Consider the following 16,022-nt stretch of genomic DNA (forward strand, 5'->3'; position numbering starts at 1 on the left):
CAGGTCATTAGAAGTTTCTCCATGTCTGATATAGGCCATGCTTGAATTTTTGGTAGTCTTGCCTTCAGTGAAGCAGATCCTTTATCCAGCTTCCACCACTTTGTTCTTCTTTAAGATTGTAGCTGTGGTAGAATGGAACATTTGTGACTGGTGAGCAGTAACCATCACTGATTTTCCATCTTCATAGTCCTTAATCACTTTTAATTTTGTTTCCACATCAATCGCTCAACTTGGCCTCTTACTGGCAACATTAGCAGTGTGTTTTGTATGCTTGGGGGCCGTGATGACCAAAACAACATGAGATTTAATTGAGCACAAGAGAAAATGATGCGATCAAGGGACTCAGTAAACATGTATGAGGCTGCTGCTGGTGTAACATGGCATACTGTTTTACAATAAGCTTTTTATAGGTAGAAAGAGTATGCTCTAAAGCAACAATAAGAAGTATAGTAAATACATACACCAGTAACATAGTTTATTATTATCAAGTGTTATGTACTGTGCATAATTGTATGTGCTATACTTTTGTATAACTGGCACCACAGTACATTTGTTTACACCATCACCACAAAACATAAATAATGTGTTGTGCTGCAACACCATGATGACTAGAATGTCTCTAGTTGAATTTTTCAGTTCCATTATAATCTCAGGAGACCACCATCATATGTGCTGTCCATCACTGCCTGAAACATTGTTATGGTGTGCATGATTGTCCAGGGGAACAAAGAGGAAATAACAGCAGACTTATCAGGAGCAATGCAAGCCAAGAGACATTGAGGAATCGTCTTTAAAGTACAGAGAGTTCCCAAATTATGATGGCGTGACTTAACGATTTTTTGACAATACAGTGATGCAAAAGTGATAGACATTCAGTAGAAACCATATGTCAAATTTTGAGTTTTGATGTTTTCCCAGGCTAGCTCATGATGCTGAGTAGTGGCAGCAAGCCGAAGCTCTCAGTCAGCCACATGATCCTATGGGTAAACAACTGATACACCCATTCTGTACCCATACAACCATTTTGTTTTTCATTTTCAGTACAGTATTCAGTAAATTACATGAGATATTCAATACTTTATTATAAAATCGGGTTTGAGTTAGATGATTTTGCCCAACTGTAGGCTAATGTAAGTGTCCTGGACATGTTTAAGCTAGGCTGGGCTAAGCTGTTCTAAAAGATACTTTAAAGTATATTTAAAGTTGAAACAATCATCAATACCCAGTGAAAATATGTTTTAAAAACAAAGGCAAAATAATGAGTTTTTCAGATATATGAAATCTAAAAGAATTCATCACCAAACCTACACTGTCAGAATTGTTAAAGGAAGTCCTTCAAGCAAAAGGACTATGATATGAGATGTAAGTCTTTATCTAAACAAGAAATAGCATTGGGAGTGATAAATAAGTAGACAAAGATATATCTTTCCTTATTTTTAAATCTATTTAAAGATAGGTGATTAAATCCAAAATAACAACATATTGATGGATTTATACCATTTGTAGATGTAGGATACATGACAATACCAGCACAAAGGCCAGAGAAGTGGGAAGAGGGGGAAGAAGTATGCCATTGTAAAGCACTTATGCTAAACATGAAGTGGTATAATACGACATGAAAGTAGACTGATAAGTTAAAAATACATACTGCAAACCCAAAAACCACCACTGGAAAAGAAGAAAGCTAATAGACCAACAAATGATGTAAGATAGAATCATTAAAAATAATTCAAAATAAAGCATAAAAAAATAAAGAGAACAAAGAACAGATGGGACAAATCGGAAGCAAAAAACAGTATGATGGACTTAAACTCAATCACATCAACTACATTAAATGTAAATGTTATAAATACCCCAATTAAAATTCACATATTATCATTGGCTATAAAAGCAAGGTAAAACTATGTACTGTCTACAAGAAACACATTTGAAGTCTAAATACACAATTAGGTTAAAATGAAAGAATTGAGAATGATATGCCTTGTGAACAATGATCAAAAGAAAGCTGGACTGCCTCTATTATTATCAAAGTACATTTCTAAACAATATGAGAGATAAAGAGGTTCATTTCATAATATTAAGAGGTCACTTCTTCAGAAAGACATGACAATCCTTAATATTTATGCACCTAATGTCAGAGCTTTGAAATACATGAAGTGAAAGCTTTAATTTCTTCTCACAGAAGTAGACATCCATAATTATGGTTGGAAATTTTAACACACATCTCTATCTTGTCCCTCTCTCGATAGTTGATAGAACAAGTAGACAAAAAACTGGTGAGGATACAAAAGATATGAACAATACCATAATCCAACTCAAACTAGTAGACTTTATAGGATAATCCATGCAACCACAGCCAAATAAACATTACTTAGAAGTATAAGTGGAACATTACTAAGAACATGTGCTGGGACATAAAACAAGTCCCAATAACATTAAAAGGATTCAGATTATACAAAGTATGTTCTCTAGACCCCAATGGAATAAATTAGAAATCAGTAATAAACATACATGGAAAATTACAAATTGTCTGTAAACTAAATGGCACACTTCTAACTAATCCATGGGTAAAAGAGAAAAATGTTTTAAGCTGAAAATGAAAATACAACATTTAAAAAATTGTAGGGTGTAAGTAAAGCAGTACTTAGAGAAATTTATAGCCTCAAATACTTATATTAGAAAGATTTCAAACCAATAACCATCAGATCAAATTATTTAAAAGAAGACCAAATTAGGCTAAAAGTAAGCAAAAGGAAAGAGATAATAAAAAGGAGAGGAAATAAATGAAATAGTAAACTGAAAACCAATAAAGAAAATCCATGAAACCAAAGATGATCTTTTGGAAAGATCAATAAAATTGGTAAGGTTCTAGCCCAGAGGTTGGCCAACACAGCCTGTGGGTAAAATTTGGTTCTCAGCCTGTGTTCGTACAGCCTGTAAACTAAGAATGGTTTGTCTATTTTCAAAGGGTTATTTTAAAAGAATTGAGGAAGATGGGGAGGTAGTGGAGGGAAAGAGGGAGTTGGAGGAGGAGAAGGAGAAATGAAGAGTCCATATTTGGCCCAAGATGCCTAACATATTTAGCAACTGGCCTTTTGCAGAAAAAGTTTGCCAACACTTGATCAAGCCAGACCAAGCAGGAAAACAATGAAGAAAGATAAATTATTATTACCAGGAATGAAAAGGAGGAATCATTACAGACTTGATAGACATTAAAAGGATCATAAGGAAATGCTAAGAACAGCTATGATCGTAAGTTCAACAACGTGGATGAAATGCACAAATTCCTTGAAAGACAGTGTTATGGGATGAATTGTGTTCCCCTAGAATTCATATGTTGAAGTCCTAACCCTCAGTACCTCAGAATGTGAGTGTTTGTGGAGATAGGTCCTTTAAAGAGGTAATTGAGTTAAAATAAGGCTGTAAGAGTGTGCCCTCATCCAGTCTGACTGATGTGCTTGGAAGAGGAGAGGAGGACACAGACACACCATGGCCAAGCATGCACAGTGGGATGACCATGTGAAGAGGCAGCAAGAGGGCAGCCATCTGCAAGAGAGGCCTCAGGAGAAACCAACCGTGGTCACCTTTATCTTGGACTTCCAGCCTCCAAAATTGTGAGCAAATAAATTTGTTGTTTAAGCCAACTGTTCTATGGTATTTTCTTATGGCAGCTCTAGCAAACTAATATACAGACGCACACTACCATAGCTCACTCAAAAAATAATAGATACACTGAATAGCCCATATATCTATTAAAGAAAATTAATTTGTAGTTTAAAACCTCCCCATAAAACAAACTCCAGGCCCAGATGGCTTTTCTGGTGAGTTTCTGCCAAATATTATAGTATTCTGGAAAACTGAAGAAGAGGTAATTCTTTTCAATTCATCTTCTGAGGCCAGCATTACCCTGCTAGCAAAGCCAGACTAATATCAAGAAAACAGACAAATATTCTTCATGAACATAGATGCAAAAAACATAACAAAATTATACAAATTAAATCCAACAATATGTAAGAATAAAATATACTGCACTCAACATAGAAACACCTAAACATGTAAAGCAAGTATTAACAGAACTAAAGGAGAAATAGACAAAAATACAATAATAGTAGAGGACTTCAATGCCCCACTTACATCAATGGATAGATCACCCAGACAGAAAATCAATAATGAAACATTGGCCTTAAATGACACATTAGACCAGATGGACTTTACAGATATACACAGACCATTCCATCCAAAAGCAGCAGAATATACATTCTCAAGTGCACCTGGAACATTCTTGGGGATAGAGCATATGTTAGGCCAGAAAAAAAGCCTTAATAAATTTAAGAAGATTGAAATCATATCAAAAGTCTTTACCAATCACAATGGTATGAAACTAGAAGTCAATTACAAGAAGAAAACTGGAAAATTCACAAATATATGGCAATTAAACAACATGTTACTAAACAACAACTGGGTAAACAAGAAACCAAAAGAGAAATTATAAAATACCTTTAGACAGGGCTGGCCCTGTGGCCAAGTGGCTGAGTTCTCACACTCCACTTCAGCTGCCCAGGGCTTTGCCGCTTCAGATCCTGGGCGTGGACATGACACTACTCATTAGGCCATGTTGAGGTGGTGTCCCACATGCCACAACTAGAAGGACCCACAACTAAAATATACAACTATGTACTGGGGGGATTGGGGGAGGAAAAACAGAAAAAAACAAAAGATTGGCAACAATTGTTAGCTCAGGTGCCAATCTTAAAAGAAAAAATACCTTGAGACAAATGTACATGCAAATACAATATACCAAAATTTATGGGATGCAGCAAAAGGAGTTCTAAGATGGAAGTTTATAGCTGTAAATGCCAACCTTAAGGAGGAAGAAAAATCTCTAACAACCTAACTTTACGCCTCAAGGAACTAGAAAAAGAAGAGTAAACAAAGCCCAAAGTTAGTAGAAGGAAGGAAATAACAAAGATCAGAGTGTAAATAAATGAAATAGAAACTAAAAAGACAATAGAAAAGATCAGTGAAACTGAGAGCTGGTTCTTTGAAAAGAAACAAAATTGGCAAACCTTTAGCTAGAGTCACAAGGAGAAAAAGAGAGAGCTTAAACAAATAAAATCAGAAATGAAGGAGGAGACCTTACAACTGATACCACAGAAATACAAAAGATGATAAGAGGTTACTATGAACAAGTACATGCTAACAATTTGGACAATCTAGAAATAGGTAAATTCCTAGAAACATAAAACCTGTAAGACTTAATCATGAAGAAATAGAAAATCCAAACAGAGCAATTACTAGTAGGAAGATTAAACTAGTAATCAAAAGCTTCCCAAGAAACAAAAGTCCAGGACAAGACAGCTTGACTGGTGAATTCTACCAAACATTCAAAAAAGAATTAATACGAATTCTTCCAAAAAATACAAGAGGAGTGAACACTTCCAAATTCATTTTATGAGGCCAGAATTACCCTGAGACCCAACCAGACAAGGACACCACAAGAAAAGAAAATTATAGGCCAACATCTCTGATGAACATAGATGCAAAAATCCTCAACAAAATACTAGTAAACTGAATTCAACAATACATTAAAAAGATCATACATCATGATCAAAGAATTATTAGAGGATGCAAGGATGGCTCAACATCCCCCAAATCAATGTGATACACCACATTAACCAAATGAAGGATAAAAATCAAATGATCATATCAATACATGCAGAAAAAGCATTTGACAAAATTCAAGATCCATTTATGATAAAAAGCTCTCAACAAAGTGAGTACAGAGGGAATGTATCTCAACCTACTAAAAGCCAAATATGACAAACCCACAGGTAATATCATATTCAATGGTGAAAAGCTGAAAGCTTTCTCTCTAAGATCAGGAAAAAGACAAGGATGCACACTCTTTCCATTTTTATTCAACATAGTATTGGAAGTTTTAGCCAGAGCAATTAGGCAAGAAAAAGAAATAAAATGCATCCAAACTTAAAATGCAGAAGTAAAACTCGCTATTTTTATGACATAATAGTGTATATACAAAACCCTAAAGACTCCACCAAAAGACTTAGAACTAATAAATAAATTCAGTAAATTTTTAGGATACAAAATCAATATACAAAAATCTATTACATTTCTATACACTAATAACTATCAGAGAAATTATAAAACAATCCCATTTACAATTGCAACAAAAAGAATAAAATACCTAGGAATAAATTTAACTAAGGAGGTGAAAGACCTGTACACTGAAAAACTGTAAGAACTGATAAAAGAAATTGAAGAAGACATAAATAAATGGAAATATAGTCCATGCTCATGAACTGGAAAAATTAATATTGTTATAATTTCCATACTACTCAAATCAATCTACAGATTCAATGTAGTCCTTATCAAAATTCCAATGGCATTTTTCAGAGAAATAGAACAAACAATCCCAAAATTTGTGTAGAACCACAAAAAAACCAAATAGCCAAAGCAGTCTTGAGAAAGAAGAACAAAGCTGGAGTCTTCATGCTCCCTGATTTCAAACTATATAATGAAGATAGTAATCAAAACAGTATGGCCTTGGCATAAACACACACTCATATGTCAATGGAACAGAATAGAGAATCCAGAAATAAACTGATGCATATATGGCCAATTAATTTATGACAAAGGAGCCAAGAATATACAGTGTAGAGAGGACAGTCTCTTCAACAAATGGTGTTGGGAAAGCTGGACCACTATATTACTCCACATACACACAAAAAATAACTCAAAATGGATTAAAGTCTTGAATCTAAGACCTGAAACCATAACACTCCTAGAAGAAAACATAGGCAGTAAGCTCCTTGTAATTGTTCTTAGAGATGACTTTTTTTGGATCTGACTCCAAAAGCAGGGAAATGTGATTCAAAATTACGAGCTATTACTTCACACCTGTTAGAATGTTTATTATGAAAAAGGCAAGAGATAACAAATGATGGGGAGGTGGAGAATAGGGAACCCTTGTGCATCGTTGGCTGGAATGTAAATTGGTGCAGTAACTATGGAAAACAGTTTTGAGGTTCCTCAAAAAATTAAAAATAGAACTACCATATGATCTAGCAATTCAACCTCTGGATATTTATCCATTGAAAATAAAAACACTAATTTGAAAAGATATATGGACCCCTACGTTAATTGCAGCATTATTTACAATGGCCAAGATATGGAAACACCTTAAGTGTCCATCAATGGATGAATGGATAAAGAAATTGTGGTATACAGATCTTTCTTGAGCTTTGATGGGGTTAAATCCCAATAACCCATTGTAAGTTGAAAATATTCTAAGTCAAATATGCATTTAATACCCCCAGCCTACCGAACATCATAGCTTAGCCAGCCTACATTAAACACTTACATTAGCCTAAATCAGTTGGGCAAAATCACACAAAGCCTATTTTATAATAAAGTGTTAAATATCTCATGTAATTTATTGAATATTGCACTGAACGTGACAAACAGATTGTTTGTTAAGTGTATTGGTTGTGTTCCCTCATGATTGCATGGCTGAGTGGGATCTGCAGCTCGCTGCCACTGCCCAGCATCTTGAGAGAATATTGTACTGTATATCACTAGGCTGGGAAAAAAACAAAATTTAAAATTTGAAGTATGGATTCTAATGAATGTATATTGCTTTTGCACCATTGTAAAGCTGAAAAATCATAAGTTGAACCATTGTAAGTTGGGGACTATCTATATATATGTAGTGTGATATTATTCAGACATAAAAAAGAATAAAATCTTACCATTGTGATAACATGGATGGACCTTGAGGGCATTATGCTAAATGAAATAAGTCAGACAGAGAAAGACAAATACGGTATGATCTCACTTATATGTGGAATCTAAAAAAAACAAGCTTGTAGATAACAAAGAACAGGTTGGTGGTTGCCAGATATGTGGGGTGGGCAAAATGGGTGAAGGGGGTCAAAAGGTGCAAACTTCCAGTAAAAATAATAATAATATATTATAGCTAAGTGGGGTTTATTCCAGGAATGAAAGGTTGGTTTAACATGCAAAAATCAATATTACTCACCTTATTAACAAACTATTAGTGATGAAAGATAGGCTGGCAAATGGTAACAATTTCTACTTGAATTAAACCAGCTCACCCAAATAGTGATGGGAATAACTCGACAATGACATATATCTAAGATGATGTTCTAACTCTGTAAAACATATGCAGTGGTGGAACAGGTAATATGTACTTGTTATAATCAGATGCCAAGAGGAGAGCTGGGAAGATTTTGAACTAAACATGCTCTTCCTCTTCCCAACTCAGCAATCAGATAAATCCCCACAGAGGGAACAAAAGAGAGTGCAAAGAAAGGGAGGTGTTGCTCCAAGGACAGTTTCTGCTGCATAGAAGCATCAGAGGCAGAGAATAAATGTTCTCCCATAATCCTCCATATGAATATGATTTTTAATATATACATTTTAAACTACTGGCCTCTGCAGTAAGGTATAAAAAAGGAAGAGGGACGAAAGAAATATGTAGAACTATATTATGTATTTAGAAAAATCAAGAGGTAATATTAAAATTAATAAAAGTTTAACAGCTGGATACAACCATACTTCTCTATTAAAACAACTAAAAGCATAAAATGCGTTTTTAAATCACCTTGAAGGAGGCATCAAAAGAAAAATTACTTCAGAATAAATTGAAAGATGTGTTTAACATAAAATATTACTTGGAAATAAAAATTTTTATATAAATGCAGAGGCAATCCATGTTCCTGGTTAAAAGGAATTATTATAAATTTATGAAATTAATCATAGTTAGCATTATTTGTAAAAAGTATTATAAAGTTATTACCTTCATCCAGGCCCTCACCTCCCTATAGTCTGTTTACCACACAGCAGCCAGCCAGAATGACCTCTTAAAACTGAAATTTAGAACATATCACCAGCCTGCTTAAATCTCTCCAGTGGCTTCCCATTGTTCTGAGAATGAAATCCAAACTCCTTACCGTATTCTCCTCGGTCCTATGCGATCTACTCCTCGATTGCCTTTCTAGCCTCATCCTGTTGCATCTTTGCCTCACTCAAAACACTTCAGACACACTGACCCATGTCTGTTCTTAGAACGTGTTAAGTTCTTGCTTTGAGGTCTTTGTTCTTCCTATTTCCTGTTCCTTTTAGACTTCAGCCCCAATCTTACTTCAGAGGGCCCTTCTCTGGTCATTCATCTAAATTAGTCCCTCACAGTGAGTTTCTATCAAGTCATGTGATTTTATTTTTATAGCGATTACCAGTATTTAAATTAGCTTATTCATTTCCCTATATACTTTTTATTGTCTACCAGCCTTCCTCCCCACTAGAATAACTCCATGAATGCAGAGTTCTTGGTTCAGTTGATACAAGTAGAACAATTAATTCCTGGCTGTTATAAGGAAGCTCACCACTGTAACTTCAAGGCATAGAGCATTTTTCTGGACCATATCAGGCACTAAATAAATATTTCCTTAAGGAGTGTTGAATGTCACAGAATGAATACTGAATGTGAAAAGTATGGAGTGATGTATATACCAAATCAATACACTTTTATTATCTTTTTGACTTAAGAGTTATGAATGTGTTACCTAAATAATTGCATTGCTCATTCAAAGAAAAATAAATAAAAGTAAAATAATTAAAATTGTAAGAAGACAACGAAGGATACTATTTTCATAACCTGAGGGTAGGGAACATGATGCTACTCTGGTTTGCAGTTCTTTTGCATCTTCCATTGATATTCTAAATATATGAGTGCAAATTTGTGTTTATGTGTATTTGTGTTTACAGACAGATAGATAGCTGATAGCTAGCCAGCTAGATATTCTTTTTTCTCTTACCAACTTGATAGCCAGGAGTGAGTCAGTGAGTCTATGACTTAGCAACCACATTATCATAGAAGTCTGTTAAAATGGATTTCTGAGCTTTAAATCTGAAATTTCATTTTACAATTAAAAATTACACCTCTCTCCTTCCTCTCTCTCCCTTTCTTTCAGTACGCACAAATTTTGAGAGAAAGACTGAGAGAATCGTTTCATGATGTTCAGTATGTAGAGCCTCCATTTGATGACTCAATTGCCGATTTAGGTAAAGAGTGGAAGAGTGCCCTGGCAAAGTTAAAGTTTGCTAATTCATATAGAATGGAGCCATTGAAAAAATTCCAAGCTCATTCAGTAGAAACTAAAGTCCAGCAGATATTAAAGGTAGGTTGATAGATATATACAATAGCTATATCTTAGCTTTGTGGGTTTGATAAACTATATTAAGATTTATGGCAGTATAATTACCCTGATTGACTTTTTGTAGTATTTATCTCTGAAAATATGAAAGTACTTTGTAATCATATTCAATAATCTTCACATTGACCCAATGAGCTAGGTTAAAGGGAATATTCTTTTGTTATTTCAATCAACTCTTAATTATCCATAAATTATTTATCCCTCAGTTTCCATGTTTCTCCCATATTTGGAGGAATGAGTAAAAAAAAAATCTTGAATATTTACATGTGAATGAAACATGGTTCCCGACTACACTAAAACATCCTAAGAACAGGCAATCCCCAACTTATGCATAGGTTTTCTTTTTTAAACCGGCTGGAGTCAAAAGTTCATTTAAGACAGTTGTTTGAAACTCAGACACATGTTTCCGTCCTAGTCCAAGAAAGCTTCTTCAGTTTTACAAAACTGATATTGTAATCCTAATACCAATATTTACACTAGTTTTGGTATCCGAGGCTACATTGTTCACATGGAAAGAATTCCCTTCACCATCTTTCCTAATCAAAGACAAAATTAAAATTTTTTAATTATAGAAAGTTTGTTTGAAGGACCACCTCTTCTGAATTCCTTTTTCATGTTTGGTCCCTCGTTCTGAGCACCAGGCACTCAGGAGTTTTCTGATGTGATTCCCTTTGTGGGACTCCACCTAGCTTAATCCCACTGCAGTGGTGTTCCTTGTTGTAAAATTACCTCCTGCCTTCTGATTTACAGGATGCATTCCTTCAGTTACAACTGATGTGACCTAGCTATTGGGAAGAAAGCAAGTGTTTATTTTGTGTAAATGATCATTACCCCTTTAATCACATCAAAGTTCATTCTTTAAATTAATTAACCTTTCTTAATACAGAAGAATATTTAGGAGACCCACTCTCCAAACTCTCTCCACTACCACAGACATAGATACATTTCTAAACTGAACTAATAATTGTCAGATGATATTTGGCAAAGATATAATGGCTTATGATTTCAGGAAATAAAGAAATTCAACTCAATTTAATACAGTAAAATAATTATTGATTACCTTCTTCTCTGATCTAAACACTAATAGCAAGAATTTGTGATGAGAGAGTGTGTTTTGTTGTATCTCTCACTCAGCACTACCACATAGACTGAGTTTAAATTTATTGAATATAGTAGGATTTCAAATTGTATTTATGTATGATAATTTATAGAATTGCAAAGAGCATGATGGGGCCTGGAACAGCTTATTGGATATGTAGGTGGATGGCTAGAGAGTGTAAAAAGCCAGAGATTTTCCCTTGGGTTCAGGGAACACTGAACATAGTTCTGGACACAGAAATAGCAAATATCGATGGAGCTTGTGGGTATCTTCCTAGCAAGTGTTCATTATTTATTTAAAAAGAGCACTTTGCTATGTCCCTGGGAAATTTCTCTACTTCCCTAGACCTAAAGAAAATAGGTAAAGGAGAGTGAATTGGGCAAAAGGAAAAAAAAAATGCCCCAGAATTAAGGGAAAATAATTCTGTATGAGAATATGCTATGAATAACTTTCTCCTGTATAAGTTAACTTAAGGATGTTTTATGTAATTTAAGTGAGTTAATGGAAGATAAAAAGCTCAGCGTACTCTATGTAAGGATGGCTACAAGCATGGATTCTATATGATAAAGTCAGAGCTGAATTAAATTCATAGCCTATTACTTGCCAGCTTGTGATTTTGAGAAAAATGTTTAGCCTCACCTAGATTTATTTTATTAATTTAAGGTAGAATACTAATGGATATTAATAGAATCTGTCACGTCTGTTATTTTGAAGATTCAACAAGAAAATATATGAGGTGCTTTTCATAGTGTCTGGAATATAGCAAGTGCTTAAAATATGATAACCTTTAGTACTAAAAATGATGATGTATAAAGGGTTAGTGCCATCCAAGCTCATTAAATCAGTCATTTCTGCTGGGAAAAAAAAAAAATAAAAAGAGCACTTTGGTAGATAAAGCCTGAGATCTGTTAGGCAGATTCAGAAGAGAGAATGGATGTTGCTAAGGGTCCAAAAGATAGAGCCACTGCCAAAGGCCTGACAGAAATAAATGTTTCTAAACACAGTTTTAGATCTGGAAGCATTCTAGAAGGGAACCAAAACCAAAAAAAGGGCATTGTCTTTGGTTTTACATGCCTATAAAATTAGCTGGTAGGAGTCCATGTGCTACCCCTAGAACCCAGAACATTGGCTAATTTATCCTTGGTCCGTCAGTTAATCAAAGGCGTATGCCATTTGCTCACTAGATGGTCCAGGTCTGCCGATGGTCTGTAGGAAAGTGCAATGCTTCACGGCCCACACCCGTCTCCCCCCGGCTATACATTAACTCATTAACAAATAAGATGACAAATTCTTGATTTCCTTGGCATTCTCCTGGAGGCCACAGAAAAAAGCATTAGAGGGAGAAGCCATGGGAAGAGGATTTGAAGGAAGCGTGCTTTAATTCGAGGAGACTGAGGAAGACAGGAAAACATAATGCAGGCTCCAAGTCCAAGTAACCTTTGCTTTAGCAAAACCCAAATCTGAATTTTAGCAAATATATACATTTTAAAAAGATTTCTTTCCTCTAGTTAAGAATTCCCAGAAACTTTCTTTTAAAATTCCCCTAGCTCTCCCTAGTAACTGATAGACAAAAGCAGTAAGGGAAACTTACAGCTTAAGAGTTGGTAATGAAGAACAATTAAACATAATCAAAACCTAAAGTGATTCCAAATTGTTATTGATAAATTGGTAAGCATAACATTCATTTAATATTATTTGGTTAAGAATATGTATATTGTTTTAAAACTTATATGTATTATTTAGACACGTTTCCTACTTGAATTTCTACTCAGAAAAGTGTTTCGTTTGAAAATTAAAATATTTTTCTTAATTTTTTTAAAGGAAAGTCTTGAAGATGTCAAATATGATGATAAAGTCTTCTCTCATTTGTCACTTGAATTAGCAGACCGCATATTGTTAGCGGTGAAAGAATTTGGGTACCACCGTTATAAGTTCATTATAAAAGTATTATTTATTCAAAAGACTGGTCAGGCAATAAATGTAAGTACCTGTTTATCCAGCATCTATCAATTAGGACTATAGGGTCTCTCCTCTCCAGTGATTTGATATTTATTGTCCTCTCTCCAACGCACTTGAAGATCCTGAGATGCCTCTTGAATGAAAGGAGAATTTTGTTAAACATATTTTCTTTCATTATTAATTATGTGAAAAGTGCTAACCTAGAAATGGCAATTTTCTATTAATAATTTATTAAATTGTATGGATACCCTGTTTCTTGATCATATTAGTTTTGACGGTTTATTGTCTTTTAATAATTAATTGTTGTGATGATTAAATGAGGTTATCTGTATTAAAATCCTTAACATAGTCTCCAGCACAGAGACCTCAATAAACAGTAAGGTTATTATTATTATTCACAAATAAAAATGCAATACCACCAGGCTGTGTAAGTTTCTAGTGAGTTGAAAGTTAATATGTGCATTGGGCACAGTCTGTATAGGCTTCACGGAAGCATGGAGAGGAGGACTCGGACAGGCAGAGAGGTGCTGGCCACACAACAGTCAGCAAGACAGAGGTGAGGGAGAAGAGAATTACCATCACATACTATACATACACTTAGGTAATGGGAAAGTTCTGGATGGTGAAAGTGCTCCATAGGGAAAGTTAAGGTAGGGCAATATAATAGAGTGACAGAGTAGCAACTTGGGCTTGTCTAGAGACAGGGCAGGCCCTCTGATATCTGAAAGACAAGAAGAAACCAGCTGTGCCAAGATCGAGGAGAAGAGCTTCCAAGCAGAGCAAACATGGAGGCAAAGATCCTATGACAGGAATGAACTTGGTGTGCTTGATTAATAACCAGCATGGTTGCAGTATATTTGGGTAGTGGAGAGTGGTATCATGTATACCAGATAATATTACTACACACCCAACCAACCCAGCATTTGGCAGCTTAATACAACAACAATTTATTTGCTCATCATTCTGTGGGTCAGCTCAGCCTGGATTAGCCATGTGGTTTTCTGTTGGTCTCACTGATGCACTTGCAGCCATCTGATGATTCAACTGGGCTTGGAGGTCCAAGATGGCCTCGATTATGTGTCTGACAGTGGGTGCTGGTTGTTGGCTGGGGCGCCTGGGTTCCCCTGCACATGAGCCATCATCCTCCAGTGGACTGAATGGCCTTCCTTAGATCAGGGTCTCCTCATGCCATTCTGAGAAGGTAAGAGCAGAAGACCTCTTAAGACCTTGCTTGGAAGTTGCACCATGTCACATTCTTTTGCTCAGAGCAAGCCCCAAGACCAATTCATATTCAAGGGGTAAAAAAAGACTCAACCTCTTGTAGGGGAAGCCACAAAGGATTTGTGGCCATTGTAGATCCACCACAGAAAAGTAGGCTGTAGTCAGATCATGTATGGCTTTGTAAGTGAAGCAGAGGGATTAGGATTTTCTCTAACAGTCTGCTTGTAGAATCATTGCCATTTCTTCATTTCAAGACAGGGTCCTAATAAACTTTCTATTGAAAGTATTTTAAGGGCATGAAGAATAATTCCTTATCATGGTCTCTGACACAGCAGAGTGGTACTCTATGCAGAGCTACTAGACCCAAATCACAGAGGGCTTCCTGTTCCTGCCTCTCAGCCAAGGGAGGTCTCTGTGGTGATGACTACCATCCCAGTCAAGGAGAAGGTGGGCCCAGGAAGTGTCACTATTCGGGAAAGCTTGACAAATTGCTTCTAAGTAGAACTTTCTAAGATACTGATGCATCTTTTTAAAAAAATCAAACTTGCATAGATTTAAAAATTACTTAAATGCTCAATCTAAAGTTTGTCTTTTAAAAATTTCTCTCATAGATTGCCAGCAGGTGGATCTGGGATGTTGCGTGGGACAGCTGGGTTGCAGCTAAACATGAAACTGAAGCTTATGTGGCCTTGGCCTTGGTATTTGCTCTTTATTGTGAATAGCTTGTTACGTGTGCTAGAGAGTGGTTACTCTTCAACTTTTCAAAAATACATCGTTTATAGATTTATGAACCTCATAGTAGGTTTTATTAGCTATATTTTTATCTCCAATTGAACTTCTTAATTGTATTCTTTTAACAACAAGTAAAAGTTAGATTTTTGCCCTTGTATTACTAGTTATCATTTTTATTAACATTTTATTACCCCAAAGCACAAGTATAAAAGGTACATATATTTATAGACCTTATATATACACATCTTTATTTGTATACATATGAATATATGTACATTTAAAGTGGATTATAATATGAGGAAATTGCCATTCTTGTTAGATTTAAGAAAATTAGGATTTGCTACAGGAAATTATGATGCAACTTTCTAAAGTGTCAAATTAAGTAAATGTCAGGATAGATTTTAGAAAACTTCTAAAGGCAGATGTATTTTGAATGGTATTTTAATAAGTTGTATGCATTCTTTTGAAAGGAATTACCAAATTCCTTTGAATTTGAAAGAAAGATGTAATGTATTTAATACTTCTTTAATTCATACCTCCCTCCTTAATCAAAATGCTTACAAATGTGTGGTCTTTCTATTTCTTAGTCTGTTAGTTAGGCTCTTTGTAGATGCAACAACCAAAACAATCTAGCACATTGTTTTAAAAAAAAAAGAGGAAAATTTTATTTCCCAGGAATTTGATCAAAGATCCAGGTTCTTTCTATCTTCCTACTCTCCCTGCAGACTTCTATGTACATTTGTTTAACTTGATCG

General features: G+C 35.1%; 1 protein-coding gene across 1 annotated transcript in view; it reads left to right on the plus strand.

Moving 5' to 3' along the window:
* The window catches only part of DYNLT2 (dynein light chain Tctex-type 2), a 23,099-nt gene extending 7,675 nt beyond the window's left edge, over positions 1 to 15,424 (plus strand). The window contains exons 2-4 of the mRNA XM_008530419.2: positions 10,014 to 10,220; positions 13,177 to 13,335; positions 15,147 to 15,424. Of these exons, the coding sequence (XP_008528641.2) occupies positions 10,014 to 10,220; positions 13,177 to 13,335; positions 15,147 to 15,257 (477 nt within the window). The 3' untranslated portion in view covers positions 15,258 to 15,424. The remainder of the gene's footprint in view (positions 1 to 10,013; positions 10,221 to 13,176; positions 13,336 to 15,146) is intronic.
* The last annotated feature ends 598 nt before the right edge of the window (positions 15,425 to 16,022 follow it).

The sequence above is a fragment of the Equus przewalskii genome, chromosome 32 (genome assembly GCF_037783145.1).
Source record: "Equus przewalskii isolate Varuska chromosome 32, EquPr2, whole genome shotgun sequence".
In the NCBI taxonomy this organism is placed as follows: Eukaryota; Metazoa; Chordata; class Mammalia; order Perissodactyla; family Equidae; genus Equus; species Equus przewalskii.